Source organism: Vanessa cardui, chromosome 2 (assembly GCF_905220365.1).
Source record: "Vanessa cardui chromosome 2, ilVanCard2.1, whole genome shotgun sequence".
NCBI classification, from domain to species: domain Eukaryota; kingdom Metazoa; phylum Arthropoda; class Insecta; order Lepidoptera; family Nymphalidae; genus Vanessa; species Vanessa cardui.
The window spans coordinates 8028201-8041308 of NC_061124.1; the positions used below are offsets into that span (position 1 = coordinate 8028201).

At 36.4% G+C, this 13108-nt stretch overlaps 1 protein-coding gene across 1 annotated transcript; it reads left to right on the forward strand.

The window, feature by feature from the left end:
• The first annotated feature begins 757 nt into the window (after nucleotides 1–757).
• On the forward strand, nucleotides 758–12943 carry LOC124542484 (AP-3 complex subunit delta). The gene is made up of 19 exons (XM_047120429.1): nucleotides 758–994; nucleotides 1093–1188; nucleotides 1417–1686; nucleotides 1764–1893; nucleotides 2188–2327; nucleotides 3656–3729; nucleotides 4300–4448; nucleotides 4799–4944; nucleotides 5783–5984; nucleotides 6621–6792; nucleotides 7215–7386; nucleotides 7968–8134; nucleotides 8979–9134; nucleotides 9666–9813; nucleotides 10379–10508; nucleotides 10835–10957; nucleotides 11558–11687; nucleotides 12197–12582; nucleotides 12665–12943. Exons 1-19 carry the CDS (start codon nucleotides 899–901, stop codon nucleotides 12733–12735), a joined length of 2958 nt encoding a protein of 985 aa, XP_046976385.1. The 5' UTR covers nucleotides 758–898; the 3' UTR covers nucleotides 12736–12943.
• The last annotated feature ends 165 nt before the right edge of the window (nucleotides 12944–13108 follow it).

Here is a 13108-nt window from a genome sequence, read left to right on the forward strand (position 1 = left end):
GGTAGGGTAAAAACTACACATTTTGTTTTTTGAGCATTCAAAACTAAATTATTTACTGTAAACCAATTGTGTATCTGTGATAATGCACCGTTCACATCGTCATAGTCACTTTTTTCCTGTCAACCTTAAAAATCAGCGAAGTATCGTCAGCAAACAACACTATATCACAAATACCCTTAACATAGAAAGGAAGATCATTTATACTAGGAATAGAAAGGGACCCAAAATTGAACCTTGTGGAACTCCCATTTTTAACGTAGATCTAGAAGACTTTATTCCATTAATGAAAAACTCTTCTAAAACCGAATTGCTCACCATGAAAAATAGCATTTGTACCGAAATGGATGAGAAGTTGATTTAAAATAATTTTTTCGAAAATTTTACTTAAGGATGGGAGTATTGAAATAGGCCTGTAATTACCGGGATCGCTTCTGTTTCCAGTTTTAAAAAGTGGTAAAACTTTTTTAATAAATTTAAAGTCCAGTTGTTTAATTTGGTTCATGTAAATTATTTTTTTTATCTCCTAGCAATATTACAAGACTCGAAATAAAAACAATATACATTAAAATATTAATGTAGATTCTACCTACACATTTAAATCATTCAATTAGCATGTCTTCATTTTTGGCTTATGATCAAGGACTTAGAATATTTTATTTACCCGAATCTTGTTTTGTGAATAAATTAACCTTGCAGGTTTTTATCATTTTAAATATCTCGAAATTATTCATAGTTACGAAAACTAGCAACATTTGAGCCAACATTGCATGGACGAATTTGATAGATTGTCAGTTTAATTATTTCTTTTTGACATTGTTCGCTATTTCTTCATTTCTCTGTTATCATTTCAATAATTTGAGGTTTATAAAGTTATGAATAAAGAAAAAGAATATTCAACATGGCTTTGAAAAAGGTTAAGGGCAACTTTGAAAGAATGTTTGATAAAAATCTCACCGATTTAGTTCGTGGGATCAGAAATAACAAAGATAATGAGGTACATATTATTTGTTTTATGCCAATTATTATTATATAAAAAACACAGGAGACCAAAATTAATTTAATTAAAAATAATCTTCAAACTACTATTTCTAGGCAAAATATATAGCGCAATGTATGGAAGAAATAAAAGTAGAGTTGCGACAAGACAATATCGGAGTGAAAGCTAACGCTGTCGCAAAACTAACATATGTAAGTAACTGAGTATACTTACTGCCGTTAATTGTTATTCGTATACAAATACATGTTATATTTATTTAGATTGTCTAATTAATTAACTCTATCGAATTATTATATTTATAAAAAACAACTAATCATATTGGACCAATCGTGAATCTCTTTAATTAAATATAAAATATAAATAAATGTTTAAATAATATATGACACTTCCTTTTTTTATTTTACCAATTAATTTTTCAGCTACAAATGTTAGGATATGATATATCATGGGCGATATTTAATATAATAGAAGTGATGAGTTCTAACAAATTTACATTTAAACGCATTGGATACTTAGCAGCTAGTCAATCATTTCACGCAGATTCTGAATTGCTTATGCTCACCACAAACATGATAAGAAAAGATCTGAATGCTCAAAATCAATATGAAGCTGGGCTGGCACTCAGTGGCCTTAGTTGTTTCATATCCCATGATTTAGCAAGAGACTTAGCCAATGACATTATGACTCTGGTTAGTATATATTCAATTAAAGGAAATAATTAAATAACTTTCTTCAAGATCAATTGATAACAAATCATATATTTTAGATGAGCTCAACTAAGCCATACCTCCGAATGAAAGCTGTTCTAATGATGTACAAGGTATTTTTAAGATATCCTGAAGCCTTAAGACCAGCTTTCCCTAAATTAAAAGAAAAATTAGAAGATCCAGATCCTGGTCAGTATTGATTGTTACCTAAAAGTTACAGTGTGTAAAACCTACCATTTGTGTTAAGTTTTCTCTCCTTCTTTTTGATGGTTATTATAATGCATTATGGCTGAATTTCACCTGACAATAATATGCAGGTAATCTAAAGTATTTCTTTACCAATGGGTATGAAGTGAATTATGAAAACATACATATTCATTTACTTTATCTCATGAAATACATAATATATCAGTAAATGACTATTTATTATATATAATAGAGGCTTAAGTATAGTCTGACATTGTGTGATTTTTACAACTATAGGAGTCCAATCAGCAGCGGTTAATGTTGTCTGTGAATTGGCAAGAAAGAACCCCAAAAACTACCTGTCCTTAGCTCCGGTATTCTTCAAATTAATGACAACATCAACAAATAATTGGATGTTGATTAAAATCATCAAACTGGTAAGTTGACTTAATTATTTTGTCTAAGAATAAGAATGAATATTATGTGTGTGTTTACAATGACTATTTTTATTTTGAATAAAACTAAACTAAAAATCCATCCTAATTATTAATAAAATGTTATTTCTGAATGACTTATTACAAAGACTTATTGATAACAATTAAGGTATCTGTTATTTATTCTACTAACAAAATAAATCTATAGAGAATTTAATATATAATCTACTTCACTCTTAAATTTTTCTAAAATATTATTACTATATAAAAACAAATTGTCATATTTGTCATTGTTACTTTTCCACTAAAATTATCTTTAACTTGCATCTGAAAATGTTTTGCTTAATTGAATAATTTAAAGCTGTTGAAATGATGCAACTAATATGTTGTAAGTGTTATTTGTTGTCATCACTTGATTCTCAAATTTATGTGAAGTAAATGAAAATTAATGCCCAATTTCTGGTCAAAGGCATCCTTTACTGAGAAGGAGGCAGTTTCTATTTTATTCAAGCATACAGAACCTCTGCTGGATTTCCCTACAACATAGGTGGTTGGTGAATTATAAATTATTAAATTATACTAATCAAGCATTGTACAAAACACTTTTGCTTGTAATAAATATATTATGTATGGAAATGTTTACTACTGAATAATACTTTAAATATCAAATGTCACTATGTAATTTCTAAAATATGGATTATTTTTATGTCAAAATATTGCAAGCTGTTTAAAATGTCTGTCTAATATTTTATTGTTATATCTCCACAGTTTGGTTTAATGACTCAGTATGAACCCGACATTGGGAGAAAAATTACTCAAAGCCTCATAGACCTTATTTGCAGGTACCCTCGTAAACTAGAAAATGATAAGTTAGCAGCTAGTACCATTCACCACACCCCACTTGAACTGTATCGAGTAAACACATTCCGAGAGAGGCTTCCTCATATGTTGCAGCTATTGCAAGTCTTGTCGCAACATATCCAATAGCAGTTGGTGTGTAAAGCTTCCTCATGCCATCGAATGATGAACACATACATTGTTATTACCATTCATTTAAAGTGAACATACAAAGTGAAAGCAACGCCTCGAACCTTGCAATTATTCAGCTCAATTGTTAACCAACTCACACTAAGTTACACAAAATTGGCATGCCACACATTTTATATTATTTTCGCTGCTGCTAACAATAACCCCGATGAAACGAATAGGAATCTAGGAATGAGACATAATCTCTCGTAAGAAGTCAAAACACAAGGACTTCCTGTATCAGGGTTCATGATCTTAGCTCTCGCATAAGCTAGTTTTATGTAGAATCATTATATTTGTTCCAGTTTGGTGCCTTAACCCCATTAGAGCCCCGACTTGGCAAGAAACTGATAGAACCATTAACTAATTTAATTCATAGGTGAGTCGGAGTCACAGATGCTTGTATACAAGATCATCTATTTATTATTATTGGACTCTATGGGGTGAAGGGAAGCTAAAAGCGATTATGACATTATTTATAATTAATATTAATTAATTATAGGTATATTCTATAGATATACCCATCATTGCTAGAGTTAGAAAGTGCTTAAGAAGCTTCTTCTGATGTTATTGTGAAAAGGCTTTATTTAATTTATCTAGTTATAGGGGATACATATATCGGCTTCGTTTGCTATACAAATATAGTGTTTATATAATTATGTAGAGTGTAGAGAGCCGTTTAAATCTCATGTATCACACTAAGCTACACATAGATAAACATATAGATTCACGCTTTTTTATTTATTATAAGAGCACATTTTTTTCTGATAACTGAACTTTTGTCCACTTTATAGCACTGATAAAGTTGCAATATTGAATTTAATTAAATTTATATACCTATATAGTGTTTGGAAATTATAAAAATAGACATATAGTAATTGCTATGTACAGTGTTATTGGTTTAGAAAATATAATGATATTGTTTTTCCAACCGCGCGTCGCCGGTCAGTACGACAGCCATGTCGCTTCTGTACGAGTGCATCAACACGGTGATAGCGGTTCTCATCAGCATCAGCAGCGGCATGCCGGGACACGCCGCCTCTGTGCAGCTGTGTGTGCAGAAACTAAGAATACTCATTGAAGACAGCGACCAAAACTGTGAGTGCATTTTGATTTCATTTTTAATATGACGTACTTTTAATATTGTCTGGGCTTATTTTGATTTGATTTTTGATATGACGTTCTTTTAATATTTTTGAGCTTTGAGGTCATTGTCAAAGGAGATTGTCACCCCGTTTTCAGAGTGGTCCGTTACACGCATGTGTAAAAGTAGCTTCGAATCTCGTAAACAAAAACAATTAATTCGATTAGACCGATCGCAAACTTGAACCCTGGAACTTGCAGTTTGCAGCCTTAGTTAGCTATTACACCAATAGGACAGTCCCTATTTATTACAATATATAACCACATATGCCCTTCAGATTGTTTAATATATTGTTTGTTTTCAGTAAAGTATCTGGGGCTGCTAGCGATGTCCCGAATACTCAAATCTCATCCGAAGTCCGTGCAAGCTCACAAAGACCTCGTGCTGGCGTGCCTGGACGATAAAGACGAATCTATTAGACTCAGAGCGTTGGGTCTACTGTACGGAATGGTAGGCATACAAGCACTTTATAGTCATCACTCTATATTAACATGTATCATGTCACGTGGTGGGTAACGAACCTTATTATATATTGTAGCATCGTTTTAATCAACACACTGTGCAGAATCTAAATTCTAAATAAAGTGTAAACTCGTTATAACGAAACTCAAGGGACTGAGCATTTTTTGTCGTTATAGAGAGTTTTCGCTATATCGAGTGAACAATATAAAAAATAAAAACAACCAAATCGATCGAATCGGAATAGATAAAATATGATATAATATGGAAATAAATTATGTTTTATGTAGTTTTTATAAATACATTCAGGAGTGGCTGTTGTACTTGGCACACATTTAGATCTCACTTCTTTTGTTGTTGGAGTCAACAAACAATGCTTATATCTTAATATTGTACTTGGCTTGCATTTTACATTTATGTTTTTGATGGGATAAAGAGTTTACACTGTATATGGATATCAAGACAAGTGAATGAGGACGAATTGCCATCCTGAATTATGACGATAATAAATAATAATGACGACCTCCTTGGTCGAGTGGTGTGTACATCGGTTTTCATGGGTACGCCACTCTGATGTCCCGGGTTCGATTCCTGGCCGAGTCGATGTAGATTACCATTAGTTTTCTATGTTGTCTTGGGTCTGGGTGTTTGTGGTGCCGTCGTTACTTCTGATTTCCATAACACAAGTGCTTCAGCTACTTACATTGGGATCAGAGTAATGTATGTGATTTTGTCTCATATTTATTTATTTATTTATTTATTCCGCGGTTTTCTTAAAACTTTATATTTTATATTAGATTAGTAATCACGGACATTTTTTTGTTGATAGGTTTCCAAAAAAAATTTGATGGAGATAGTCAAGAAGCTGATGGTGCACATGGAGCGCGCCGAGGGCACGCTGTACCGCGACGAGTTGCTCACGCGCATGATCGAGATCTGCTCGCAGAACAACTACCAGCACGTCGTCGACTTCGAGTGGTACATCACCGTGCTGGCCGAGCTCACCGAGATGGAGACCAGCGCCAAGCACGGTAGGCCTCCGCCCGCAAGCGTCACTGTGTAGGCCTGTCACGGCCTCTACTGAGCGTTCCCACGGCAGTTGTCGGCCTGTCGACTGACATTCCAATATGAGTAGTGATACGGAACGCTTGGCTGCGCTGTGCAGCCGCTGTGGTTTTATTCAGTGGTGAATATTTGATAAGTCAAGCAAAAATTAAATTTTCTTTTTTCTTTTTTTAACTCCGTGATAGGGATAGCTCCATCTGATAAATTAGCTTTTATGCGTGACCACGCATCATGGATATCATTTTTTATTTTTATGTTGAGGCGACGAACTATACCAAAGCGCCGGTTCATTTTCGTAATGAGTTAAAAACTCAAATATCAGCTCGTTTGTCCATTCAATCATGTGCGTGTACTCTCAGGCACGGCCGCAGGTGAAATGAACGATTACAACCGACGCACACGCTCCCGTATTGGCCGCGACAGGCACCGTTGTGCCACGCCGCGCCGCGCCTTTGAACTTACCGACTTCCGATGGGTCGAACGGGTTACATCAGGCCACCGCAGGCCACATCAGATGCGACGGTTCCCATGGCCTATCGGTCTGTCCTGGCGCGGTCTGACCTGTGGGAAGCCAGCTTAACGAGTGTGTGTGCATGTTGCAGGCTGCATGATCGCGGCGCAGTTGACGGAGGTGGGCGCGCGCGTGGCGCAGACGCGCGGGTTCGCGGCGCGCGAGTGTGCGGCGCTGTGCGCGCGCGCAGCCGCCTCGCCGCCGCGCGCCGCCTCGCGGGAGGTGCTCTACGCCGCCGCCTACGTGCTCAGCGAGTACTGCACGTGAGTCCACACCATATGAAATATATGTAAATCTGTCATCGTATCGGGACCCACTGGAATATCCCTTTCGCTGTAAAAAAAAAAGTAAAGTAACAGCCTGTAAATTTCCCACTGCTGAGATAAGGCCTCTCTTCCATTAAGGAGAGGGTTTGGAACGTATTCCACCACGCTGTTCCAATGCGGGTTGGTGGAATGCGCATGTGGCAGAATTTCGATGAAATTAGACACATGCAGGTTTCCTCACGATGTTTTCCTTCACCGCCGAGCATGAGATGAATTATAAACACAATTAAGCACATATATATAGTGGTGCTTGCCTGGGTTTGAACCCGCGATCATCGGTTAAGATGCACGCGTTCTAACCACTGGGCCATCTCGGCTCTCTTTCGCTGTAATTCGATCAAAATGTATATGCGTTGCAGCGAGGAGGACGTGATGCGCGAGTCGATATCGGCGCTGACGCTGTGCGCGAGCGCGGACGCGGGCGGGCCGCACATGCGCGCGCGCGCCGTGTGCGTGCACGCCGCGCTCAAGCTGGCCGCCAAGCTGCTGCGCGCCTTCGAGCTGCGTGGCGACCGACGCTCCGTCATCGCGGTCAGTCGCGCACTCTGTTAAAAACACCCCCTATTTATAAAAGCAATCGCACACCCTTGGTGTTGAGAAAGTGTGGGGAAATGATATCATTTATCATTTAGTATCAAGCTACACATTTTTTTACAAATTGACATAACTTTTTCAATTTTTTTTTTTTTTTTTTTTATTGTATAGGTTGGCGGACGAGCATATGGGCCACCTGATGGTAAGTGGTCACCATCACCCATAGACATTAACGCTGTAAGAATTATTAACTATTCCTTACATCGTCAAAGTGCCACCATCCTTGGGAACTAAGATGTTATGTCCCTTGTGCCTGTAGTTACACTGGCTCACTCACCCTTCAGACCGGAACACAACAATACTGAGTACTGTTGTTTGGCGGTAGAATAACTGATGAGTGGGTGGTACCTACCCAGACGGGCTTGCACAAAGCCCTACCACCAAGAGTATAACACAGTAAATTACCCATTATGGGAGAAGCCTGAAATCATACTCTTTTAGTATTATAAAAATAATCAATTCATAGTAAATATGTAACATAGCGCTGTTTTGCTAGAATTGTATGTTTGCGTGCGCAGGTATTGCACGAAATCCTGGCGGGCGTGCGTCCGCTGCTGTGCAGCGAGGACATGGAGGTGCAGGAGCGCGCGCACAACACGACGGCGCTCATGGCGCTGCTGCTGCGACGCCTGCAGCCCGACGACCCCGCGCTGGCCGACCACACGCTCGTCGACCACGAACACAGGTATCATCGTTTATAAATAAATAAATAATAAATAAATATGAGACAACATCACATACATTACTCTGATCCCAATGTAAGTAGCTGAAGCACTTGTGTTATGGAAATCAGAAGTAACGAAGCTACCACAAACACCCAGACCCAAGACAACATAGAAAACTAATGGTAATCTACATCGACTCGGCCGGGAATCGAACCCGGCACCTCAGAGTGGTGTACCCATGAAAACCGGTGTACACACCACTCGACCATGGAGGTCGTCAAAATGACATATATTTTAGCCGCCCAGCGACACGCTCGTCGACCACGAACACAGGTATCAACGATTAAAGGAGCTATATTTGCTTTGGTTATTAAATAGTGACTCTCTCGAACACAGGTATTATCGATTAAATAACATATATTTTTTTGGTTATTAAATAGTGACCCATTGTCAACAATCAATGCACCGCCAATTTTGGAAACTAAGATTTTATCATGAGGCTGATATCACTCAGTGCTAACAGAAAACAAAGCTTTTTGTTTGGGGATAAAATATAACCTATATATTTTTTTTATTATTAAATAGTGACCCACTGTCAACAATCAATGTTGGCGGTGCCAACTTTGGAAACTAAGATTTTATTATGAGGCTGATATCATTCAGTGCTAACAGAAAACAAAGCTTTTTGTTTGGTGATAAAATAAGTAATGAGTGGGTGATACCTACCAGGCTAACTTGCTTAAAATAAAAGCGATCATAAGTAAAATGAAATTTATATAAATTGAAAATCATAATACGTACATTAAGCTCTGGAACTTGTCATAATATAAATATGTCTAATTGTCATAATATAATAATTTCTAGCAATGGACTAGGAAAAAATGAAAATGGTGAAATTAATGAAGAAGAATCCAGTAAAAGTTTAAGTGGTGGACTTATTGAAGAAATTGTGAGCCTGTTCGAAGGGGAACTCAAACCAGTAGCACCTAAGGCACAGAAAAAAGTACCAATACCAGCTGAGTAAGTAATCTCATAACTTGCATTATTTATTTATTACATATATCTGTTATGAAAATGTCTTAATAAAAACTAACCAACTTTATTGGCACGAGAACTCATCCTGGGTCTTCGGGGCCATAACTTTGATGCATTACCGATTCTATTTTGATCCAATTTCGGTTATTCCTTAACATAAACCTCAGCTTAAACATAACTGAGGGCAATTCTACGATCTCCATTATATTTCGATTAAACTTCAATTGTACCGTAACGAAAATAGGAAAATGATTTGATTGTGTAAAGTAACAATTTGCTAGTAGAATTCGCTTCCTGCTCTCGGCTACCTATCTAGTGAGCGACTACAGATTACATGTAGATATTTACATTAAGATGTCAGTACATAGTAGTCATGTTTGGACAATAAAGCTTTCCTGTAAAATTACTAGGTTATATTAAATTTCTCATTTAAAACAAACTAAGTTACATATCACATAAAAAGGAAATTGAATCTTAAGTAAGATGAACGATAACGAAAGTAACGTTTGCTTACAGCTTAGATCTGAACCAGTGGTTGTCACGTGACCGCTGGTCGTCCGACAGCTCCAGCTCGGAGGGTGAGGAGGAAGGCACGGCGCTTTTCACGGCGCCGCAAGTCGACTCCAAACCCGTCACGCAGTTCACTCCTGAGGAGTTGCAAATGGTAATCATGATATCAGATGATATTATTTATATTTTTAAGAAAAAAAAAAACGAATACTATCAGTGCCCTAAATGAATTAAGAAATTACCAAAATTTACCCCTCCTTTGAAGCTTATCACTAGTGTTAGAAGTGGGTACGACAAAAGCCCAAGAAGTCAGGATTGATCCTGTGATCTCTTGCATCACAGTTAACACACCGTGTAACAGTGTGGTATTGGATATAATTAATATAAAAAGTCCAATTAGTTTATGTTTATTAAATAACCCTTATTTATTATTTAACATTATCAAAATAAATAATTTATTTCCATTTATAAATATTGTATTTGTGGAACGACCTTGTCCTTTTGGTAAAGGGTTACTGTCGTCCATACATTGAAACTACTCATTACATAACAATTAAACCAGCAAACAGGAAATCTAATGGGAAAATTTAATGTTATCATCACGATATCATAGTAATTTCTGTTTATTTATTTAATTACAATTAAATAACAAAATTAGAAACGGTGACCACTTGTTATTATAATCAAACTGAAACTTATTTATACATGCATATTTTCAGTTGCGTGAGGCGCGCAGACAAGAGCAGGCCAACAATCCGCACTACCTGAAGGACGACTCGCCGCGATCCTACCAGCAGGATGACATACCCGTTGCAGAGATTGCGCTAGAGGTGCCTCTCCAAGTGCAATGTGAGTTCAATGCCCCGAGCCAATTTGAATGTCAAGAAGAGTAAAATCAATACACGAATTCAATGTTTGCTTTGATATGATATCCTCATATAAATCTATGGGATTGAGGATTTGCGTATTGCAAATTAAATTCCATTTTGAACGTTGGCAAAATTGATGTCGAGATTTTGAAATTAAATTTCATGTGGCGATTGTAGTGATTGAAATAGTGCTGATGTGTATAAATTCAAAAATGTAAATATTGTTATATATTTACATTTTTTGTATGTTTTCTTGTAACCATTATATTCAAATTAATTTTAACCATTGTCTATTTTTGATTGTAGCAAAGAGATCTGATAAGTACTTAATTACAAGAGAAAATTCGAAGAAAGCTAAAAAGGAAAAGCGGCCGTCGAAGAAACGAAAGAATAAGATAGAAAGACATTCCTCAGAATCTGATAGTGATGGTGAGTGATATTTATACAGATGTGATTTCTTATGTGATTCTAGTGCGCTAAAGTATACGCTCAGACACAAATTTGATGTAAATATTGAAACAGTCACAGATAACCCACCTGTGACCTTCCGAGACCTTCTGTGTTTACGAATAACTATGTATATCAGATATACCTATATGATAAAAAAATATTCGAAAAAAAAAATCCCAACTATGTTAGTATAGTACGACACAACTTAGATGTCGCATCGGCAAAATTCGTGAAACCGATCACATCCGAATTGAGTACGCTATCCCAAATTATCAATATTTATTTCTCAGGCGAATATGATCTTTGCACAAACGTAATAGCTTGTAATATCATATGACCTAATATATTCGTCAATTTGACGCGTCGGTTTACATGCACTTGCTTTCTCTGACGCGTGAATCTATAGTGACGAATAGCGTCGAGTGGCGCGAAAGGGAGCTATTTCTATTGGTTGTGTAAATCGGCAGTAATCGGTTTTATTTTAATTCCATTGCATTTTCCGATGCTACATCTAATTTGTGTCGTACTATACGTAAGTATAGTGTGTATGATATGAAGTTGCCCATTCTGTGCCGATAGATGGCGCAGACCGCGTGGGGCGGCCGGCGGTGGCGGAGGGCGGCGAGCTGCCCGACGGCGCGGCGCCCTCCGACGACGAGCAGTCGCTGCACGACGACCCGCACCGCGCGCTCGACCTCGATCTCGACCTGTGCGTACACACACACACACACACACACACTTACACATAGACACACACTTACACATAGACACACACTTACACATAGACACACACTTACACATAGACACACACTTACACATAGACACACACTTACACATAGACACACAGACACGCACAGATCATTATTTCTCACTTGATAGATTAAGTTTTACAAACCGGATTGGTTCTACCTTTGTAGAAAGTATTTCCTCTTGTAGCTTTTTGTGTTATAAAGTAATGATGAGTTCAATATATTGCGTATCCTCGAATATCAAACACTATCATTATATGTTATCCCATTCATTTTATTTCTTTTTTTTTATAATTCCTTCTATTTACCATATAAATATGGTACTACTGTATGATACACATTCGAATTTCAAGATAATAGAACAGTGAATGCCCATTTTCCAATATATGTTTGAAACTATTTTAACATAGTTAATGCCTTCTATAAAATGTACTGAATAATCGCTTAGTTATTTTTTTTTATATTTTAGGCCTTTGCGTGAAGAAGAATTGCTATCATCTAGGATACAGCAGTATCCTTTACCAGAGAGCGGCTTATTGATTAAGAAGAAAGAATCCAAAAAGAATAAATCTTCAGAGAAGAGATCATCAGAAAAATCTTCCCATAAGAAGAAAGTAAAAAATTCTAAGCGTAATAAGGAAATAGACTTAATGTTACCTGAAATTGCGAATAATAATGATCTAGGAGACAATTTACTCATAGAAACTGGGGAAGACAATGCGCCTAAAGACGATCTAACAATCGACGATGCCTCTGATAAAAAACAACGGGAGAAACTTAAGACTGAAAAACACAAGAAGTCAAAGAAAGAAGTAAAAGACAAGGATTCTAAGAAAAAGAAAACTTCTAAAAAAGGTATAAATTATTATATACTTTGTTGTATTTTTCATTCACATTGTTCATTGTATTAATATTAAAGAACAAAATTTAATTCCAGATAAACACGAAACTAAAATTGGATATGAAGAAGCTTTAGGTATTTCCACGCCTAGCAAAGAAGTTATTTAGTGTACGGCATAAGCAAGTTTAAACATTTTCCAAGATCCTTGTCACACGCTCTCAGTGCAATTGTTTATTTGAACAATTAGTTATATTAGTTAGATTCATATTATATAAATATATTATAGGCAATGTTTTCATTGATCTTAAAATGAAACATGTCCATTTAAATAAACGTATATTTCTATTGATGTAGTAATAAATATATATAATCATGTACAGTTTTATTGAAAGTTATATAAATAAGACTTATGAAATAAAAGCCATTCATCTACACTTGAATACCTAGTTTTATATTTAGTTCAAAACCGTTGATACAATTATTTTGAAGAACACATTTACAAAAACTACAATTTTACATATAAAGAATAAAGTTTTCAAA

Bases quoted from the DNA above. Each gene is read 5' to 3' on its own strand.
- LOC124542484 (XM_047120429.1), top strand. From the start codon at position 899: ATGGCTTTGAAAAAGGTTAAGGGCAACTTTGAAAGAATGTTTGATAAA. The intron at 5,985-6,620 runs GTAGGCCTCCGC...TGCATGTTGCAG, and splicing joins GGAGACCAGCGCCAAGCACG to GCTGCATGATCGCGGCGCAG. The intron at 12,583-12,664 runs GTATAAATTATT...ATTTAATTCCAG, and splicing joins AAAGAAAACTTCTAAAAAAG to ATAAACACGAAACTAAAATT.